The sequence below is a fragment of the Plenodomus lingam genome (genome assembly GCF_022343315.1).
Source record: "Plenodomus lingam strain CAN1 chromosome Unknown contig_18, whole genome shotgun sequence".
NCBI lineage: Eukaryota > Fungi > Ascomycota > Dothideomycetes > Pleosporales > Leptosphaeriaceae > Plenodomus > Plenodomus lingam.
The window spans coordinates 758,124-778,915 of NW_027093935.1; the positions used below are offsets into that span (position 1 = coordinate 758,124).

General features: G+C 40.7%; 2 protein-coding genes across 2 annotated transcripts; one reads left to right on the plus strand and one right to left on the minus strand.

Moving 5' to 3' along the window:
- Positions 1-207: 207 nt before the first annotated feature.
- IAQ61_003710 (uncharacterized protein) lies at positions 208-1,982 on the minus strand (the record flags this gene model as incomplete). The annotated part of the gene is made up of 7 exons (XM_066096071.1): positions 1,844-1,982; positions 1,239-1,709; positions 1,173-1,216; positions 971-1,112; positions 613-905; positions 466-592; positions 208-387 (listed from the first exon to the last, which is right to left on the minus strand). The coding sequence occupies exons 1-7, from the start codon at positions 1,970-1,972 to the stop codon at positions 208-210; spliced, it is 1,386 nt and encodes a 461-aa protein (XP_065953947.1). The 5' UTR covers positions 1,973-1,982.
- A 1,478-nt stretch (positions 1,983-3,460) lies between these two features.
- On the plus strand, positions 3,461-7,117 carry IAQ61_003711 (uncharacterized protein; the record flags this gene model as incomplete). Its single annotated transcript, XM_003837222.1, has 1 exon — positions 3,461-7,117. The coding sequence occupies one exon, from the start codon at positions 3,461-3,463 to the stop codon at positions 7,115-7,117; it is 3,657 nt and encodes a 1,218-aa protein (XP_003837270.1).
- Positions 7,118-20,792: the final 13,675 nt, after the last annotated feature.

The following is a 20,792-nucleotide window of genomic DNA, read 5'->3' on the forward strand; positions in this document are numbered from 1 at the left end:
TAAATTATATAGGGGTCTGGATTAAGGATATTAATTAGGGATTAGATCGATTGATCGGATCAAGATGCTCCGTGATCCGGTTGGTATCCTTCCTGCAACAATGGCCATTACGCGAACACGGCCATCACGCGCGCAGCCACGGTACCCACTCGACCTCCAGCCCACCTATTGCTCCTCTTCACCCGCCTACCCACTCTTGCAGCAAACTCAATCGTTATATTTCACAACCCCACTCCCATCCTTACTTGTCCTGAGAACCCCAAACTTCTGACTTAGATCCTCCTCCTGACTTTTACTTTGCGGGTCTAAAACCGGCCTCTCCGCCTGCACCGCCACGCATACCGCATGACGGCGATGAGGCGCAAAGCCGTATGAAGCCGAGTGATTCTACACATTATTAGCAATCCAGTCCACCACTATAAGTGATTGAAGAGGGGAAAGTCTCGAAAAAAAGGACAAACATACCGTGCACCTATTATCCCAGAATGCAACATCCCCCTCTCCCCACCTAAACCTCACCTGAACTTCCGGACTCGTCGCCACAACCTGATTCAACAACGCAATCACAAAATCACTCTCATCTTCGGCACTTCTACAATCTTCGTCACGAACCCTGGGTTGAAGAAGATGCTCTTCCACCCGGTAACGGGGTTTGTGCGAATGAGGGGGTGCTCGGTAGTTATGGGGTCGCGGCGTACGGCGCGGCCAAGGGCGCGGGTGCCTTGGGTTTGGAGGTCAGCGGAGTGCAGGGCGGTGAGGGATTCGAGGTAGGTTTGCAGGGCGGGAGAGAGCATGTCATAGGCTGCATATTGCGAGGACCAGATAGTGTCGCCTCCCGCGCCAGGGGGTGGGGCGGTGAGGAGTTTGAGCGAGGTGTAGGATGGAGGTTGGGTTTCGTAGGTCACCTAGGTGGTTTAGCTGGTTGGTTTGATGGGAAAGGTGATTGGATGGGATGGAGAGAGAGATGTACGTCAGAGTGCCAGTGAAATGTTTGTGTGAATAATGCTCGTAGATCCGGGTTGTTCTCGCCAGTGAAGATAACGTGTACGTCTTCTAAACCTTCTCGTCGTGGCACCGCGGTGGTGGCGTGCATGTGCAGGGGAGCCAAAACACTGGCCTAATTCCCTTTGCTTATCAATGGTGAGGTTCTTCTGGTTTCGAAAGAAGACTACACCACGCGTTGAGATGAGTCTTGCAAGGTCGTTCTTCTGTAGATCTGTAAGGTTGGCTAGGTCGACACCATGAATTTCAGTGCCGATCTTGGAATTGTAGTCGAAGACATCTGTGGCGTCGGCGAGAAGATGCTTGAAATTTGTGTCACCAAGATTGCCCTTTTCAATATATGGGATGTCTTTGTAGGGAGACCACTTGATTTCTGGAAAGCCGGGCAGAAGGTCTTCATGCTCGTATGGTTCGTTGTGTTGTTTGACTACGGTTCGCCCAGGAACGTAGTTGTGAACGCTTCCAGATTTGCTCTTAGGGGCTATGGCTGATGTGGAGTTGTAGGGAGATTGAGACTGAGGTTCCACGAGCCCCGGCGCCATGTTGACATTGTGTGGCGATGTGTGTTGAACAGTTAAGCCCAATTGAACGTGTGAATTGCAATGTCCAGATCTCGAAAGTGTCAGCGCATGTATGCCTGTACTGGAGTTTCGAAAGGTGTGATCAGAGTGCATAAATGGAACGTAGGAATTGAAGCTCAAATAGGGCTAAACGACAAGTCGTATAGCGTATCTCTTCATTACAAGCCTTAGAAACACTGGTAATTGTAAAGAAAAAAAGAGAGAAATCTTTATATTACAACCTGTTATTATGTACTACATCAGCACATCTACATGCTTACTCCGGTTGACCGATTGCACCATCGAGTGAGCACATCATCTGAAGCTGTTGAAACGATCAGGTCGGATTGCGTAACACGCTCACATTGGAAACCGATTTCAGGGAGCAGGCGAACAAGCTCGGAAGCCATGGAGTCAGGTCTGGGGTTGAATGGCGACATATGCATTCATTTTGGGTGATTAATGTAGATTTGTAATCAGAATTTTGATCAAGACGTTGAGACAGAGCCTTGCAATCCGACATGGTTGTTCAGGAGTTGGTTTGTATTGTGAATTCCTGGATTATGGCAAAGCTTTATTTCGTATAGACTGTTTGACAATATCTTGATCCCAATCCATCTCCATATCTTGAGCCCAGGGCTGATGCTCATCTTCACACGACATTTGAGTCTTTTGTCTGTGCTGATGTCGGTGAAATTAAGCGCTAACCCGATATGGTAGCATGAGTGATATCGCCATATTGCGACACCAACGCCTTGATCCGTTCTGTCAAATCCAAATACCAGTGCAGTTTCTTCGTATGGAACATTGACAAGTCAGGCATGGGGTATGGATTCGGAACCAAAGCGTGTATCAGTTACACACAGTTGATTTCCTTGCAGCCGATAGAAGTGAACGTCTTACAAGCGCTGACGATGGCTTCGAGGGCACCTATATATCTGTGCCATCGTTGAGTCTGTTTACTGGCCACGACAAGTTCAATTCTCTCACATCGCTGTCCATTGTTCCAAACTGCTGATATTGAGATCACCATACCGCACTGTAGTCGGAGATGGATTCGATTTCAAAGAGCAAACTCTTGGTTTTCAAAGATTCTAGCTGTACACCACTATTCTTGTAGCCACGGTGGTTGCTGATTGACTTTGGTCCTTGAATTCCTCGAAATTGTGACGCTCAACCGTGTAATAGTGTGATGGCCAACCTCCAGCCGCCTCGCGGTATGCTGGATTGTGTCTTAGATCCACATGTGCACTGAAGTAGCTTTCGAATTATGCCAATTTCCATCTCAGATCCTAATATGGCCAGGGCGTACTTGTCTCGCATACAAGACGAGCTTCCATTGAACTCAATCTCTTTTGAAAAGGTTTACAAAATGTGGTATCGGTAGGCCGTTCAGGGTCGTAATTTGGGCTTTAGGTTCGTCGCCGCGTTTTTGGTTCGATTCGCTGACATTGCTTTTCCGGCCGGACATAGGATGGGTGCCTTTGTGCATGAGAAAGAGGTTGTATTCCGCAAAGAGCGTGATGAGGGCCGCAGAAAACCCTATTTTTCGAAGTCGAGCGTCGGAGAAGTACCGTGAGGGGCTCATCGTGACGAAGACGCGACTGCAATATATCTGCAATATCTCGGGAAAGCAGCTGAATACAGCTTTACAGTCACCTGTTGATACTGATATTGATAGGGCTTGGTTGAGACAGGTAGAAAGAAAGCTGCAGGGCGGAGACAAGCCCAATAGTCAGCCCCGGATGTTTCGACTCTTAGGTATCTAGGTACGCTAACACAGGCCCGTGCACCATGGTACATACGACACGAGCCGCATCGGCCTTGTAGGAACTTTTGATTACACCTCACTCACCACGCTTTCAGCAGACGGCCCACCGTGTGGCCACACTGCCGCCATGGACGATCTCGCCAACCTCGAGTTCTTGTCTCTCGTGTCCAAGGTCACGTCCGAAATCCAAAACCATGTAGGCGTATCAGACAAGACGCTCGCCGAATTCGTCATCGACCAGCACGCGAAATGCAAAGGCGTCGCAGACTTCAAGGAACAGCTCGAGGCCATGGGCGCAGAGTTTCCCCAGAGCTTGGTGGAGAGCATCGATCGTCTGATCTTGACGCTGCATCCCAAGTACAAGAGCAAGGGCGCAAATGGAAATCAGGCAGGCGCAAACGGGCAGGGTGGCGGCGACGACACTGATCGCAAGACACGCGTCTTCAAGGGCCTCGCGATTCCAGATAAAGAGGTCAACTACGACGTTGCCGACGATGCGCCGGCCAAGAGTGCAACAAAGGGCGATGCGCTCGACGACACATTCGCCATGCTCGAAGGCCTGGCAGGGAAGGGCCCTGGCAAGCCCAAGGAGCGGTCGCGTAAGAGGAGCATGAGCCCAATCGATAGCGACGACGACGACGTAGCCAGAAGCAAACGACACAGGCGCAAGAACCCGTCACCCTCGGAATCGCCGTCACGCTCACACAGCTGGCGGGGCCGCCACACGCGAAACGACGAGCTAGTGTTCGAGGACGAGTTTGGACGCACCAGGACTGTCAAACCCTCAAACAAGCAACGGAGCCGTAAAAAGTACCGGGACGAGGACCTTGACGAGTTTCGCCGGCCACCGACGCCAGAGCTCGACGACGAGCCACTACTATACAAAGTCTACGATGGCAAGGTCACGGGCATCAAGGACTTTGGTGTCTTTGTGAATTTACAGGGAGTCAGAGGCAAAGTGGACGGACTTGTGCACGTGACCCAGATGCTGGAAGGTGCTCGTGTCAACCACCCGTCTGACCTCGTTTCAAGATGGCAGGAAGTCAAGGTCAAGGTCATCAAGATGGAAGGCGGCAAGATATCACTGTCCATGAAGGAAGTGGACCAAAGAACAGGTCACGACCTTGCACCTAACAAACGCATTGCATCTTTGGCATCTGGCGCAAACTCACAGAGCATCGGAGGCATTCCTGGCCTTGACAGTGCTGTGCCAGTAGTAGAAGAGGGCTTCAACGGTCGCCATAATGGCGTGCGAAAGAGAATGACATCACCAGAGAGATGGGAAATTAAACAACTCATTGCATCTGGTGTGATACCAAAATCTGACTACCCTGATATTGACGAGGAATTCAACGCGCATATCAACGGCGAAGGAGGGTTCGAAGAAGAGGAGGACATCGATATCGAGGTGCGAGAAGAGGAGCCACCATTTTTGGCGGGCCAGACCAAACAGTCGCTGGAACTCTCGCCCATTCGAGTCGTCAAAGCACCCGATGGGTCGCTGAATCGCGCTGCCATGGCTGGTGATACTCTAGCAAAGGAACGAAGAGATTTGAGACAACAAGAAGCCCAGGAAAAGGCTGCCAAGGAAGCCGCGAATGTCGACTTGAGCAGTCAGTGGAACGATCCCATGGCACAACAACGACAATTTGCCAGCGATTTGCGCAATACCCGTACAAATCAGCCCACCGAAGCACTCCCAGAATGGAAGAAAATCTCAGCTGGAAGCAAAGACACATCGTTTGGTAAGCGTACAAACATGAGCATCAAGGAGCAACGGGAATCTCTCCCCGTTTTCAAATTTCGGAAGCAACTTCTTGAGGCGGTTGCAGCCCATCAAATTTTGATCGTTGTTGGTGACACAGGATCCGGAAAAACCACGCAGATGACCCAGTACCTTGCAGAAGCAGGCTATGCTAATGAATTGATGATTGGATGTACGCAACCTAGACGTGTCGCTGCTATGAGTGTCGCCAAACGTGTTGCCGAGGAGGTTGGCTGCAAGCTCGGAAACGAAGTTGGTTACACCATTCGATTCGAGGATCAGACGTCGCCAGACACTAAGATCAAGTACATGACGGACGGTATTCTGCAGCGAGAGATTCTTTTAGATCCTATGCTGTCAAAGTACAGCTGTATCATGCTTGACGAAGCGCACGAGCGTACAATCGCTACAGACGTGTTGTTTGGATTGCTGAAGAAGACACTCAAGCGAAGACCAGACATGAAGCTTATTGTCACTAGCGCTACGCTGGATGCCGATAAGTTCTCGGAGTACTTTTACAAGTGTCCCATCTTTTCAATTCCAGGGCGAACTTTCCCGGTCGAGGTTATGTACAGCCGAGAGCCAGAGTCAGATTATCTGGATGCAGCGCTGGTGACGGTCATGCAGATTCACTTGACAGAGCCGCCAGGTGATATCTTGCTCTTCCTGACTGGTAAGGAGGAAATCGACTCCTCTTGTGAAATCATTTCAGAGCGGATGAAGGCTTTAGGGCCCAATGTACCTGAGCTTATGATTCTGCCAATTTATGGAGCGCTACCCTCAGAAGTCGCGTCGCGTATCTTTGAGCCAGCGCCTAATGGTGCACGTAAGGTCGTCATTGCCACTAACATCGCCGAGACCAGTTTGACCATTGACGGGATCTATTACGTTGTGGATCCAGGTTTTGTCAAACAAAGCTCGTATGACGGAAAGTTGGGTATGGACCGATTGCAAATCACACCTATCTCGCAAGCACAAGCTCGTCAAAGAAGTGGAAGAGCTGGCAGAACCGGTCCAGGAAAATGCTTCCGATTGTATACTGAAGCTGCCTTCCAAAACGAGATGTTACCGACTACAATTCCTGAGATTCAACGCCAGAACCTGTCGAACACGATTCTCATGCTCAAAGCCATGGGAATCAATGACCTCCTTCACTTTGACTTTATGGACCCACCTCCAACAAATACCATGCTTACAGCCCTCGAGGAGCTATACCAACTCGGTGCCCTTGATGACGAAGGCCTCCTCACTCGTCTCGGCCGCCAAATGGCCGATTTCCCCATGGACCCCGCTCTCTCCAAATCACTTATCTGGTCCGTCGACCTCCAATGCTCCGACGAAGTCCTCACCATCGTCGCCATGATAAGTGCCACCCAAAACGTTTTCCACCGCCCACGCGACAAGCAGCAACAAGCCGACCAAAAGAAGCAGAAATTCAACGATCCTTCCGGCGACCATATCACCCTTCTTAACGTTTACAACGGCTGGAAAGCAGGCGGCTTCAGCACACCCTGGTGCCACGAAAACTTCATCATGCCCCGCAACCTGCAGCGCGTCAGGGACGTCCGCAACCAACTCCTCCAAATCATGGCCAGGCACAAACACCAAGTTGTCTCCTGCGGTCGCAACACCATTAAAGTCCGGCAAGCCCTCTGCAGCGGCTTCTTCCGCAACTCGGCGCGTAAAGACCCATCCGAAGGCTACAAGACGCTGGTTGAAGGGACACCCGTCTACCTGCATCCTTCATCTGCGCTCTTCGGTAAGCCAGCTGAACACGTGATTTATCATTCCTTGGTCGAGACGACGAAGGAGTATATGCATGTTTGCTCTGCGATTGAGCCGAAGTGGTTGGTTGAGGCTGCGCCGACGTTTTTCAAGGTTGCGCCAACGGATAAGCTAAGTAAGAGGAAGAAAGCGGAGAGGATTCAGCCCCTACATAACAAGTTTGCAGGCGAGGATGATTGGAGATTGAGTGCGCAGAGAAGGGCGGGGAGGGGTGGGGGTGGCACATGGGGGTAGTTTTCCATCGCATATTTGGCGTTCGTGCGTGGCGCTTTAGTGGGTGGTTTCGAGACATGTGATTGCGGGAAACTGGTTGGGTCGATGTGTTCCAGGAAGCAAAAGAATTGTATAGGGCTGGGGTTAGGTATACAAAGCGTTGATCTTTTCATTTCCCTTCCTTTTTCACACCACACTCGTGCTTCCTGGTCCTCAAAAACGTGTTTCCCGATTTTTGATGATGCCCACCATCTCCATATCTCATCATGTAAAAATCCCTTAGTCTCTTTCATATGTCCAAAAATGCGCCAGACTCATCCCTACTCTCAAAATCTCCCTCTACAAGAAAACGTATCTCTCAAATCGCGGAAATTCGACACAACGCGCTTCCGGGTCCTTCGAAATCTTTATTTCAACGTTTGCATGGATGACTGGCTTATTTTATGCCTGCTCCTTCTGGGGTTTGCGTTCATATCCTGAGTGACACGTCAAAACAAAAGCGGGTGAAAGGCCGTGGATGTCTGGCGTCGTGTGTGTGCCTTACACACTAAGCACAAGGTTGTATAAACTCAGACGATAAATATTGATGCTGCTCTCGCTCTTGCCCTTTACAACCCGAGTGTAGGATTTTCGATCTGGGAATGTGGAAACGAAATGAACAGTCTTTCATGCGTGGGCAGAGGAGGGCGGGGTCGGCCGTGTTCGAGGCGATAACAGGCAGTCAACATGGTATTGTGAGGACCTGATTTTCGACAAGAGAAAAACAAAATCTGGTCAACGGATGGGATTGTGGCTTGCAAACTGGTTAGAAGGAAACATAAAGAGATACAGTGTATGACTAAGGGAGCTGCAGAGGTCGCAGGTCGGGAGTAAACAAGCATGGGATTTCCACTCAATGTCCTGCGTCCTGCGTCTGCTGCTGTGTCTGAGGTTTCATGATGAAATCTCGAGACAACCCAAAGTGTGTGCGTATGTAGAGAGGAAAATATCAAGAGGAGGGAAGAGCATACATGTACCAAGGGGCAACTGTGGTAAAACCCAGTTCGCAGATTGGTATTATTCCTCGCATTACACATATGCTTGGTGCGTTGTAACGTAATCTGTGGGACATGAGTACGATGATTAGGTCGAGTGAGGGATCTGTGAATCAAAGAGGCCAATGGAAAGAATTCATAGGTGGCTTCGGAAACACCTGGACTATATGATGTGCCTGTCTGGCGAGGTTATGTGAAGGCCGAAACAGAAATTTGCAAGGGGGAGAAAAGAAAATTGCGAGCTACATGTCACAAGACATGTCACTCGTTCTGATACCATCGTGCTCTCGGCAGAATATTTTTGCTTCAAAAGATTCATTTACCGTAAACATGGCTGAGTGTCTGGGCTCACTAGGACTTTTTGAAGAGAAAGCCCGAGCCCAGTTCTACATGACTCATCTTATAAGAGTATGATGGCTTGCCGAAGAGTTGACAATTGTTGTTGTGTATACCATAACCCACCACAATCCAATCCATAAGCCAATGTCTTTCTGTGAAAAGTCTCGCTCATCAGCGAATGTTTTCTGCAAGACCTCTTGGGGACTTGACAAGTGAAGAGTTTACACGGAGTACTCTTATGCGTGGTGGAAGGCCTCAAGAACAAATTTATTGAATGATAATAGGATATCTTGGTCTGTTCCCAGCGAGGCATGAAAACTGATCTGCGTTTGAGATTGTGGTGGAGGTGATCAAGTCTTGTCATGCACTTGGCCTTCTTTTGTTGGCATCTATCTTTTTAAAACCAAACGCGGTAAGATCAATGTGCGAGCGGATTGAGTGGAGAGAAATACCATAGTTTTGTACCGCTAATTGGACTATCGCTAGGATACTTTTGAATTACTAGTTATCTCGGCTAGTTTGAGGATCACGCTACTTGTCTTGTGCTATGAAAATAGCCAGGATGTAGCAGTGGCAAATCACATGATACTCAAACTACCCGAGCGCATGAGTACATGGATAGCCGTTGTGTGACCTTCAGGCTAGTAGCAATAAGCTTGTAAATCCTTAGAGGTGTAATCTTAGTTAAACAGCTTAGTAAAAGCTACTATAGTAACTAGGTTAGCTTGCAAATTTCCCTATTCTCTAGGCTTATAGTATAGCACGTTTAGCTATCTATTGCTTGCCTCTGCGTTTAGAGTCTAAGTGTAGAGCCCTATCTTGCTAGTAATAAACTTTAAGTAGCTAAAGTATACCTAATTTAAATCCTACACTATCCTCCCCTTAGCGTCCTAGATAGTGCTGTAATTAGTAACTTTATAGTACTATACTTTAACTAGCTTCCTTTGCTTAGTGTTGTTAAGTGCGCTACTCCTAATCCTAGTAGTAATTAATTATAGTGTAGAGCGTTAGTTTTTACACTAATATAGCGCTTTATTCTTAACTATAGTATGCTTATCTTTAGTAATACCCTCTTCTTCTAGTATTATTATCTTAGTGTCTAGAGTCTTATTAAGTTCCTTAAGTAGTCTAGGTAAAGAGTTGTGTAATTTATTTATTACCTCTATATTAGCATCCTATAGTTATAGGCCTGCTGCTGTATATTAGCTAATAATTCTAAACTCCTAGTAAACGTTCTCTCCTATCCTTTTTAAGAGCTAGGCGGTGTTATAGACTAGCCTTAAGGGAGAATGCAATAAGCGTTAATAATAGTATTTAGTATCTTAAAGGAGAGGTAAGCCCTCTACGCCTTTTTTATAGGTGTCTAGTGTGTTTGCTTAGTAGTAGTGTTAGACTTGGTCTGTCTTATATTAGACCTAGGCTTAGGCATAAGCCTAAGCCCTTTATATACCCCTAACCTTCCCTTATAAACTATCGTGAAATTATCTTTCTAGGGGTCTAGGGTTATATCTTTATCCTCTATAATCTGTATTAGGCTTTATTACTATATTTTTTAGTTTTATTATTATATCTTTATATTCCTTCCTAATTTGTAACAGGCCTATATATTAAGTAGTATACGCGCGTAGCGTCTATACGCTTATTTTAGCACCCTACTATAAAAGTTCTAATATAGCTATTCTACCCTACTATAAATTTCCTAAACTTACTTTGTTATATAATAGATTTTCCCTACTAATTAGCCCTTCTCTCTACTCTTTCTCTATTAAATCCCCCTATCTAGCCCTTATTATATCCCTATCTACTACTACTAGTGCTAGTAGTAGGGATCTACTATAAGGCGGTTAGACCCTACGCTAGGCCTACTAAGATAAGGTGCGTACTTTTAATATTCTCCCTATATTTCCTATACTAACTTTTTGCTTAGCATATACCTCCCTAAATATAGTTGCTTAGTAGCTTTATTATTTCTAGTAACTTAGATAATAAGGAATATAATAGTAGTTTTATAAAGCTACTTCCCTATAATTAGTATATTAACTAGCTTTGTCTCTTTAGTAAGTGTAACTATTAGGAAGGTAGTAGTAAGTTCCCCTTAATTTTTATTTTCTTTATAGCAAGTTCTAACTATATCTAGGGCGCTTATATAAGTCCTACTATTATAGCTATAAGACCTATACTTAATTAGAAGCTATCCTTACTAATAATCCTAACGTTTGCTAAGCCCTTTATAACTAGCTTTAGTTTTATTATAGTTACTAGGAGGATTGCCTCTATATTATAAAGAAGGGGACCCTTAGCACCTTTATAGGGAAACCTACTAAAGGCACCTATTACTAGTTTGTACTATAGTTCTACTAGCTCTACTATTATTTTAAGGATCTTATATTAAGGGCTTAGACTAATAATACTATTACCCTACTTGCCCCTACTACCTACTTACGCGCCTATAATTAGTATTAGCTTAGTGCTATTATTCTACCTACTACTAGTGCTCTAGTATTTCTACTTTAGTCTGCTATTACGCCTTTATACAGTAGTTATAGCAATAACAACGTTATATAGCTTACTGCTACTACTAGTGTTACCTTCTAGTGTATTAACTAGTATATAAATAAGACCTAGGCCTAAACTAACCTTTATATTAATAGGCTTAAGAGTGCTGCTAAGCGCACTACCTGCGGTATTAAGACTCTTATTATTAGTATTAATTTCCCTTTGTTCCCTTTTATATATTCTAACGTTTGCTTTCTTTAGGCCTAGGGTGCTACACGTTAGCAAACTATTAAAGCACTACCCTCCTCCTACTATTACTACTACTATTACTTATACTTGTTAACTAAGTCCTCCCCTACCCGCGCTGCGCGTAAGCGTTACTACTATTACTAAGAGATATAGAGGCGTTAGGATAATATAAATAATAGTTTAGGGGGGGCTAGAGAGGGGTTAGTTATAGATAGTAATAGTATAGATACTACTACCTAATTATTAGCTACCTTATAAAACTTCATGTGGAAATTTAGATCACTAAGGTTAGGAATGATTTGGGAGATAGATTATTAGATTATATCTACTACGATCGGACTTATATATATAGAGCTTTAGCTACCCTTACTAGAAGGTAAATAATTAGTAAACCTTCCTTACTAGAGCTCCTGCTTTTTATTAGGCACTTAGTAGTAAGCTAGCAGTTAATTAGATAGTAGGTTATATAGGGGTATTAATTAGGATTAATTAGATTAAGATGCTCTATAATCTAGTTAATATCCCTCCTATAACACACCCCCTAGGTATAGGTAGATCTTTTATTATTATAGTTACACTTATAGTTAGTAGGTAGTGTAGCTAATTAGAGCGTTATATATCTAAAGGGTTAAATTAGCTTACCCTTTAGATACTAACTAGCGCGCCTTCCTTATTTAGCCTGCGCTTACGCGTGTAGATATTATCTAGATAGAGCTCTATAACTCTATCTACCTAACTATAATCTTTACTATAGCTTAAGTTATAAGATTATACAACCCTAAAGATCTAAACTATACCTATATCCCTACTAACCTATATCTTAGTTAAAGTTAAAACCTACTACTTACGCTTACTCTACCTGCGCTGCCTTTATTACCTCCTGTGTAGCTAAAGCTATAGTTACTAAAGCTACTACTACTAAAGAAGAGCGCGCTACTACTAAGTGTAAGGCTATTATAGAGTGTGCAGTAGCTAAGTATATAGCTACTGCTACTATAGCTAAGATTGTAAAGCTAAGGAAGGTCGCTCCTACTCTAGCTCCTACTACTCTAGCTCTAACTCTAGCTCCCGCTCCTCCCTAGACCCCTCCCCCTATCCCTGCTCCTGCTCCCTCTCTAGCTCCTAAGGAGACCCTAAGATCCTCCTATTATAGAGAGCCTAGTATTTGTTATACTAAAACTTATCTAAATTATCTGCGCTCTACGCTCTTTAATAAGTCTAATAGCAAGTGCTATAACTCTTCTAGTAGGGGGACTTAGTACTAGTAGTGCTTCTCTAGGTATAGCTGTGTCCTAATATATATAATCTATATAAGAATTTTTCCTTTATAATACTTTAGTAAGATCTTATACTAATAAACTAATAGCCCTAAGCTTGCCTAATATTCTGCGCTATCCTTCCTAGTAAGAAAGCAGGTAGGTAAGAGCTAAGACCTTCTTAAGGATAAGAAGCGGAGGGTCTTAGTGCTCCTTAAGGAGAGCAAGGCTAAGCAGCAGGAGCTAGTAAGAGCTGCTGCTACTACCGCCAAGCTTGCGCGTAAGGCTGCTTCTATAGCTAAGGGCGCCTAGAGCTCCTTATTAGAAGATAAGGACTTTAGCTCCTCTAAGGTTCCCCCTATAGATCCTAGGATAGGGCAACCTAGGCGGCTCCCTATAGACTCTAAGGCACGCTTTGCGCGCGTAATAGAGCTCCTTAGGGAAGCTACCTAGTTAATAATAGAGAGGTAGGTTATAGTTAGTTATTTTTATATTATATATTAATAGATCTTATATACTACCTTACTTTAATTAACACTATATAATATATACTCTGCTATTATATAACTTTAGGTGCTCCCTAAACCTTATAAATTATTATGTAGTTAGGTTTTTAGTAAGCCTATTAGCTAGTATATTACTAGTAGGTAGGTAGGTAATATAGAAAGATCCCTTTTTATACTCTTATCTAAGCCACATGTTTTAAATATCTACATAGCGTAGCTTAGTAGTAATCCTTTTATTATTACCTACTACTAACCTAATAGTTTATTAATTATTACAATTAATTGTCTAGGTAGTATCTAAAGTAAGGTGTATTTTAGTTAAAAAGTGTTTTAACGCTATTGCTTCTTTGCTTACTTATTTAAGCGCAAGGAGCTCTACCTTAGTAGTTAAAGTGGTAATAGTTGCTTGTTAAGCTGCCTTCTAAATAATAGGTCCTCTAAAGAGCGTGATTAGGTATCTATGTAATAATTGCTAAGTATTAATATTATTAGCAAATAACATATTGTGCTGTGGTGAGGGATGTATGGGAGAAAAACAAGGCTTAGCCTAAAAGGTTAGGCGGATTGAATAGTATAAAGGCATGAAGGATTAGAGGATAGGAGAATAGCAACTCTTAGGGACTTCACTTTAACCTTATAATATCATCTTTTCACTTATGTTCCCGCATTAAACTATATCCTCTACTATAGCACCACTACTATTAAACCTTGCCCCTCCTACTTCTCCTTGTTTAAATAGGTTACTCTCCCTAATAGTTTAAATAGCAAAGCCTAAGGGGAACTTATCTTATCTTAGTAAAGGGGAGGGCCTAGCAGTATGCAACCAAGAGGACGTTTCTCTAAGAATAAGGAGGGCAGAGAAAAATTAAAAAATAGGTAGTGTTAATAATTAATATTGTTAAGGCAAAAATAGTAGGCCTATATTAGGACGTAGCAAACGCGCGTTAGTAGAAATAGAGTAATAACACTAAGAGGCTAACTAGAAAATATTAGAAACACTAGAATAACTAGAATAACTAGAACTAGAATAACTAGAACTAGAATAACTAGAACTAGAACGACTAGAATAACTAGAACTAGAACAACTAGAATAACTAGAACTAGAACAACTAGAATAACTAGAACTAGAACAACTAGAATAACTAGAACTAGAACAACTAGAATAACTAGAACTAGAATAACTAGAATAACTAGAACTAGAACAACTAGAACTAGAACAACTAGAACTAGAATAACTAGAACTAGAATAACTAGAACTATTAGAATAATTAGAACTATAAGAAGTATTAGCAATGCTAGAAGTGCTAGAACACCTAGAATATTGCTACTAATAGAAAAGCTATAGCAAAGGCTATAGGATAGTGTGCGCTATTAGCAGGAAAATAGGGCTAGGCTAAAGTTACTAACGTAATAAGAATCCACTAAAAACAAATACAAGTGCTAGCACTAGTTAGGAAGGGTGTTAGGGATATAGCTACTAAGAAAGAGGAGATAGTCTATAAAAGTAAGAGACAGGAAAGGGGGGAAGTAACATAAGTAAGTAGATACTAACTTATCTAATAATTTTAATTAATATTACTAGTTTATACACCTTCTTTAATATTTATAAAAGCCTACTACCTTAACTAAGCCTATTCTTTTTACTAGGAATAATACCTAGAGAAAGTAATATTACCCTAGGGTTAACTAAAATAGAAACCTCTAGACCCCTAAGAAGAGTCCTTGTCCCTATAAGACCTAGGAAAACTAACTTTTAGTTCTAGGGGAGGGAGGTTATAGAGTTCCTAGATAACTATAACTACTAGGCGGAAAATAGGGGGCTAGATAAAGTAGATTAGCTAAAAATTCTGCTAGACTTTTATAATACTATATATAGAACATTTGTAAAGAAGCTTAGACCTTACTAGAAGCAAGACTAGGAGGAGCTGTAGGAAGCTATAAAGGAGCACTAGAGGGACTAGGATATAGCCTAAAGGATAGGTACTTAAACCTTCCTAGATACGTATATACAAGAAGCCTCTAGGAACTTCCTAGGTCTCTTAGACTACTATACTAATTTTATAGTGTATAGTAATACCTGCCTAGTATCTAAATAGCTACATAAAAGTAAGGTTAGATTCTTCTTCTTTAGAGGGTTACCCTAGGTAGACAAAGAGCTAGTCTTGCTTAGTATACTAGGAGGGCCTAATAGCAATAAGGTAGTAAGCTATAAGCTAGAGAAGATCTATGCCTACGTTAAAAAAATCTATTAGCAAAGAGAAGGAATAAAACATATATTAGCTAGCTAAATAGAGGAAGATACTTAGCAGGCATATTAGATATTAGAATTAGCAAAAGCCACGCCCACAAAGGAGGAAATTATAGAGGTAGCAAAAGGTATTAGAAAGGAGCAAGCTACTACCTAACTACCACTAAACGTTAACCTAGAAATAGACTAGTTAATTAGGGCACTAGGAAAAATAAAGATAGGTTTAGCTAAGGCTAATAGGCTATAGGAACACTACGTAATAGGCCCGCTACTAAAAAGCCTAGTAAACTAGCTCTACTTTATTTTATATATAACTAACACTAGGATAGAGTAAGGAATATATTAGAATACTATAGTAATTAGGGGGTTACTAATAAACTAGCTAAGAACCTAGGGCCCTACGCAAATAATAACCACTTAGCTAGGGCTATAGAGTTATAGGGGGTATAATAAAAAACCACCTACCTGCAACATATATAGATTAGAAACCTACCTAGCAAGGGACTACCCCCCCTAGTTAGAACTTATAGCGCTAGGGTAGGTAAGCACTTCCTAGAATCTAGAAATAAGGACTAGGATATTTTACTACAGACTATTATATAAAAGACTAGGGCAGGTTACTAAGCTAGCACTATAGAACCTTACTCTTTACTAGATAAAGAAAAAGTTACGTAAATACTATAAAGTTACTAAGAATATCCTTAGCTAGCTAGCATTATAGGTTAAGCTAGAACTATTTAATAGAATAGATTTAAGAGGCTAGTAGTAGAGGCAGACTTAAGGACTAGACTACCTAGCAGCAAAAAGAGCAGGAGCTAACATAATATGTTCCTAGAATTAAGGATTAGAACTAGGAGATACTTAAAAAGAATATAAGTAGTTCTTAAACTATTAAATACTATAAACTAGCAAGGAAGACCTAGTAGTAATAACGCTAGATTATATAGACTTAAGATATATTATCCTAGGATTAGTAGACAAGAATACACCTAGGATCCACGCCTCTACAAGGGAGAAAGAAAAGTAAAGGGACTAAGTCTTAGAGGAAGTAAGGACAGAATTAATCTAGAAGCGCAGGTAAGGAAGACTAACACAAAACCTAGTAAACTAAGAAGAGGGGGTAAGTAAGGAGATAGAACTTAAAGAGACCCTAGAGATTCTATACCTAGCTTAGGCCTATATAGACCCCTTCGCAATAATCTAGCTACTAGATAATACAGGTAAAGGCTATGCGAATTTAGGGCCTAACTAGGACCTACTAGTAATAAGAAGAAAAGTACAGTTTAAAGAAGTAAAGAATAAGGAGCTTAAGGGGATAATACGCCTAAGCCTAAACTAAATAATAGCTGCTTTTCTTAGATAGGAAGTCTAGGGAATTGCAGTAGCTAACCTACTAGGGCAAGATTATCTATAGGAATAAATCAAGACGTTATTATAGGAACCCTAGACTTAAGTCCTGCTAGATAATAACTTTAGTAGGGTAAATATAGTAGAGCTAGGGGGCCTAAAAAGTGCGCTAGTCCTAAATAGGTATCTAAAGGGTGCCCTAATTTTGCCCTTTAGATATATTAACTAATTAGAGGAGCTAGAGGTAAAGGACCCTATGCTAGGTTAGCGCAATATGCGCGTAATACTAGAAATACTTAATACCTAAGTAAGGCTCTAATTTAGATAAAACTTAGATAGGTATAGAAAAGATTTAGTTATATAAGAAGAGAAAGACAAGTCTTACGTTAACTAGGAATTAAATTAGATAACTCTCTACGTAGAACTACTAACCTGCTAGACTAGTATAAGGGGGAATATAGTAAACTACCTAATTAATATAGGGGTATAAATAAATCTCTTAAGATTAAGTGCTACGTAGGCGTTATAGGTACCTATTAAGATACTAACCTAGACCCTAGGGCATATATAGGGGGTAGTTATAGCTAATAGCAGGATAGACCTATTTATTAGAACTGCGTAAAATATACTAGTACGTATAAGGGAGGTAGAGACCCTAACTTATTTTAGGGTAATCACAAACCTAACCTACTTAGCTATATTAGGGGGGCTATAGTATACCTCTACTAGGCTAGCTATTTAGTATAATATCTACAGAAGGGTTACCTACTAGGTGCTATCCTTAGATAGGGAAAGGAATGCAGTCTTTATAGCCTTAGATCTAAAGCTAGAAGATAGAGACAAAATAGAAGAGGAAGACAAGTTAGAAAACTAATAGCAGGACCCTTGCTTAGGAAAGAGATCCTGCAAAATTAATACCTAGGAAATAAATACTGCATAGTAGAATATATAGCATATTTAAAATTTCTGCAAGAGGTAGACTATATAGAGCTATAAGCAGGATTTAGTAAATATAGATAACTATTTACCTTAGAAGATAAAAAGATACTAGAAAAATAGGTAGTATAAACTATGGGATATAGTGTAGGGGCAAGCAAAGACCTACAGGCTATCTAAGAGCTAAACCTAATATTAGTAATATATAAGCTAAATTAAGGTGTATAGCAAAAAGTAGTATAAATAGTTACTAAGGTAAGCACTAAGTATAAAAAAGTTAGCAAGAAAATCTAACTAGTAGATAAACTAAAAGAGAAGGATAAGGATATAGAGTTTAGAAGGGAGGACTAGAAAATAGTAGCTAAGGAAAACTAACTACTAAAGCTTAGTATTCGCGAAAGAGTTAACCTTAGCCCTTTTAACTATCTTTTTAAGAAAAGATATGCATTATTTCTAAGAGGGTCTAGGCTAACCACTAAGAGGATGCAAGAATAGAAATTTAGTCTAGACTTATTAGTAGTAGAAAGGACTCTATTTTAAGAAATAATTCTTAATAGAGAAGTAGCTATTACCTTTAACTTTAGAGAAAGTAGACGTATTACTTAAGATGTTAGCCTACCTTACTAAATAAAGATAATCCTGCATAAGGCATAGCAAATACGCAGTTTCCTAGTAGCTAAGGCGGTAGAAGAAGAATTTATTTAGATATTAGAAGAGCGTCTAGATTAAGGAACACTTAAGAGGTGCAACAGCCTGTACTAGAACCTATATTTCTTAGTAGCAAAGAAAGATAGGAAGCACTATCTAGTCTAGAATGCTGTCTATATAAACAAGGTTAGCTAGAGGGACGCTAACCTACCTCTAACTGTAGATAAATTCTCTAAGAAATTTGCTAGGTATAAGATATTATCCCTAATAGACATGTTTTTAGGATATAACTAGATTACCCTATACCTAGATAGTAGAGATATAACTACTATACACACCCCTATTAGCCTGCTATAATCCTGTACTATAGTATAAGGAGTAACAAACTTAGTAGCAGCCTTTTAGAGAATTATAATAAAAATACTACGCGATTATTCCCCTTATATAATACTATTTATAGACAATATAACTATAGGGGGGCCTAAGACTAACTATAGGGGCGAAGAGGCGCTTCCTAGGGTCTAGAGATTTGTGCTTAAGCATATGCAGTAGCTTAACTAAGTCCTAGTAGATATTAAGTAAGTAGGGGGTATAGTTTTAGGAAAGAAATATTATTAGGGCATAGCTTATCTTAGCGTTGTAGGCTATAAGGTTAGCTTTAAAGGAAGATACCCTAACTGTATAAAGGTAGAAAAGATTGTAAAATAGCTAGAATATAGAAATATAAGGGAAGTCTAGATATTTATTAGGATCTATATCTACTACTAGATATAGGTTCCTAGCTTTGCTATCTAAGCAAAGCTATTATTTATACTCCTGCGAGGCAACACTAGGTGGATATAGGAAGAACCACAGAGGGTAGCAATAAAAGAGCTTAAGCATTTTATTACTACAGCACTAGCCCTAATAACTATTAATTACAAGACTAGAGGGACTATCTACCTTACAGTAGACGCTAGTAAGGAAGGCGTAGGAGCTTCCCTAGAATAAATAGGGCTAGATAGAAGGTAATATCTATGCTAGTTTAAAAGTACCGTATAGTTAAAGTCTAAAGCAAAGTAGCACTCTACTAAGCTAGAGTGTAGAGCTATACTATAGGCCCTAAAAAAGTTTAGAGTTTAGCTCTATAGAACACTATTTATTATTAAGACAGACGCTTAAACCTTAATTACTTAGCTTAATTAGTCCTTAAGTAAAATACTAGGGGGAGTAATAAATAGGTAGCTTGCTACTATTTTAGCGTAGGACTTTAAAATTCAACATATTCTAGGCAAGAGGAATATAGTTATAGATGCTCTATCACAATATCTAAAAGAGGATAGATAGGAACCCCTAGATAAAACTAAAGATAACGTTAAAGACTTTATTAAGTATATAATTGCTAATATTAAGTTATATAATCTAACAAAGGATAAAGTACTACGTCCTAAATATAGCGCTAAATTAGAAGGAATTACCTAGTTTCTAGTTAGGTTTAAAATCCTAGACGTTCTATAGAAGGAGTTAAGAGCATAGAAGAAACAAGCATTAAACTTCTTTATAAGAGATAGGTTCCTCTTCTACAAGATATCTTAAAATATAGTAGTAAGATAAGTAGTTAATAATAAAGATATTAGGATCACTACTATATAGGAAATATATCACCTTATTAGTTATTATAGGGTAAATACTATCTACTTAATAATAGCTTAGCAATATTAGTAGGAAAGGATATATAAGATAGTAAGGCTTACTCTATACACGTGTTATAAGTGTTAGAAAAGAAGCAGCAAGAAGAAGGTTAATATGCTTACTAACACCTACTCCTATGCGCTATAGAAAATAGTAGCTATTAACGTAGTCTACATGCCTTATAATTCTAGGAAATAATTCCTAGTAATAGCCTAGGACTATTTAAGCAGGTAGCCTAAAGCATAAGTATTACTAAATAATAGATTAAAAACTATTACTAAATTTATATATAAAGATATCCTATATAGATAGAGCATAGCGCAAAGGATTATAGTTAATAGGGGGCCTAACTTCTAAAAAGTTATTTATAATTTAGCCACTATCTATAGCATACGTAGGGTTTAGATCTCTGCCTATAACCCTTAGGCTAACAGAAAAATTAAAGGAGGGTATAAACTAATTATTAACGCACTTACAAAGCTCTAGGGGAGCTAGGTCTCTAATCTACTAATAGTACTCCTAGCTAACTAAATATCTATTTAAGAAAATACTAGATACTCTATATACTAGCTAGTTACTAGTTAGAACCTAGTACTCCTAATTAAACTAGCTCTTCTAATATAGCAGACGCTTCCCTTTAGGCAGATAATAGATAGGGCTTAGCTACTAGTAGTAAGGGCCGCCTAGGTTAACCTAAGAGATTAGTTTCTTAAAGATATAGTATTAAGAATTAAGAGGCTGCGCTTATAGAAGAAAGAATATTAGGATAACTATAAGGAAATTTAAAGAGAGGAAATTAGCCCTAGCTTATTAGTACTACTATAGGATTTAGTCTGCTAGATAGATATATCTAAAGATAGGAAACTTAGTAATAAATAGCTAGGTCTATACCTAGTAGCGTAGAGCTTTCTAGAGTTAGGGACGTATTAGCTAAAAGATTTAGATAGAACTAAGTTTATATATATA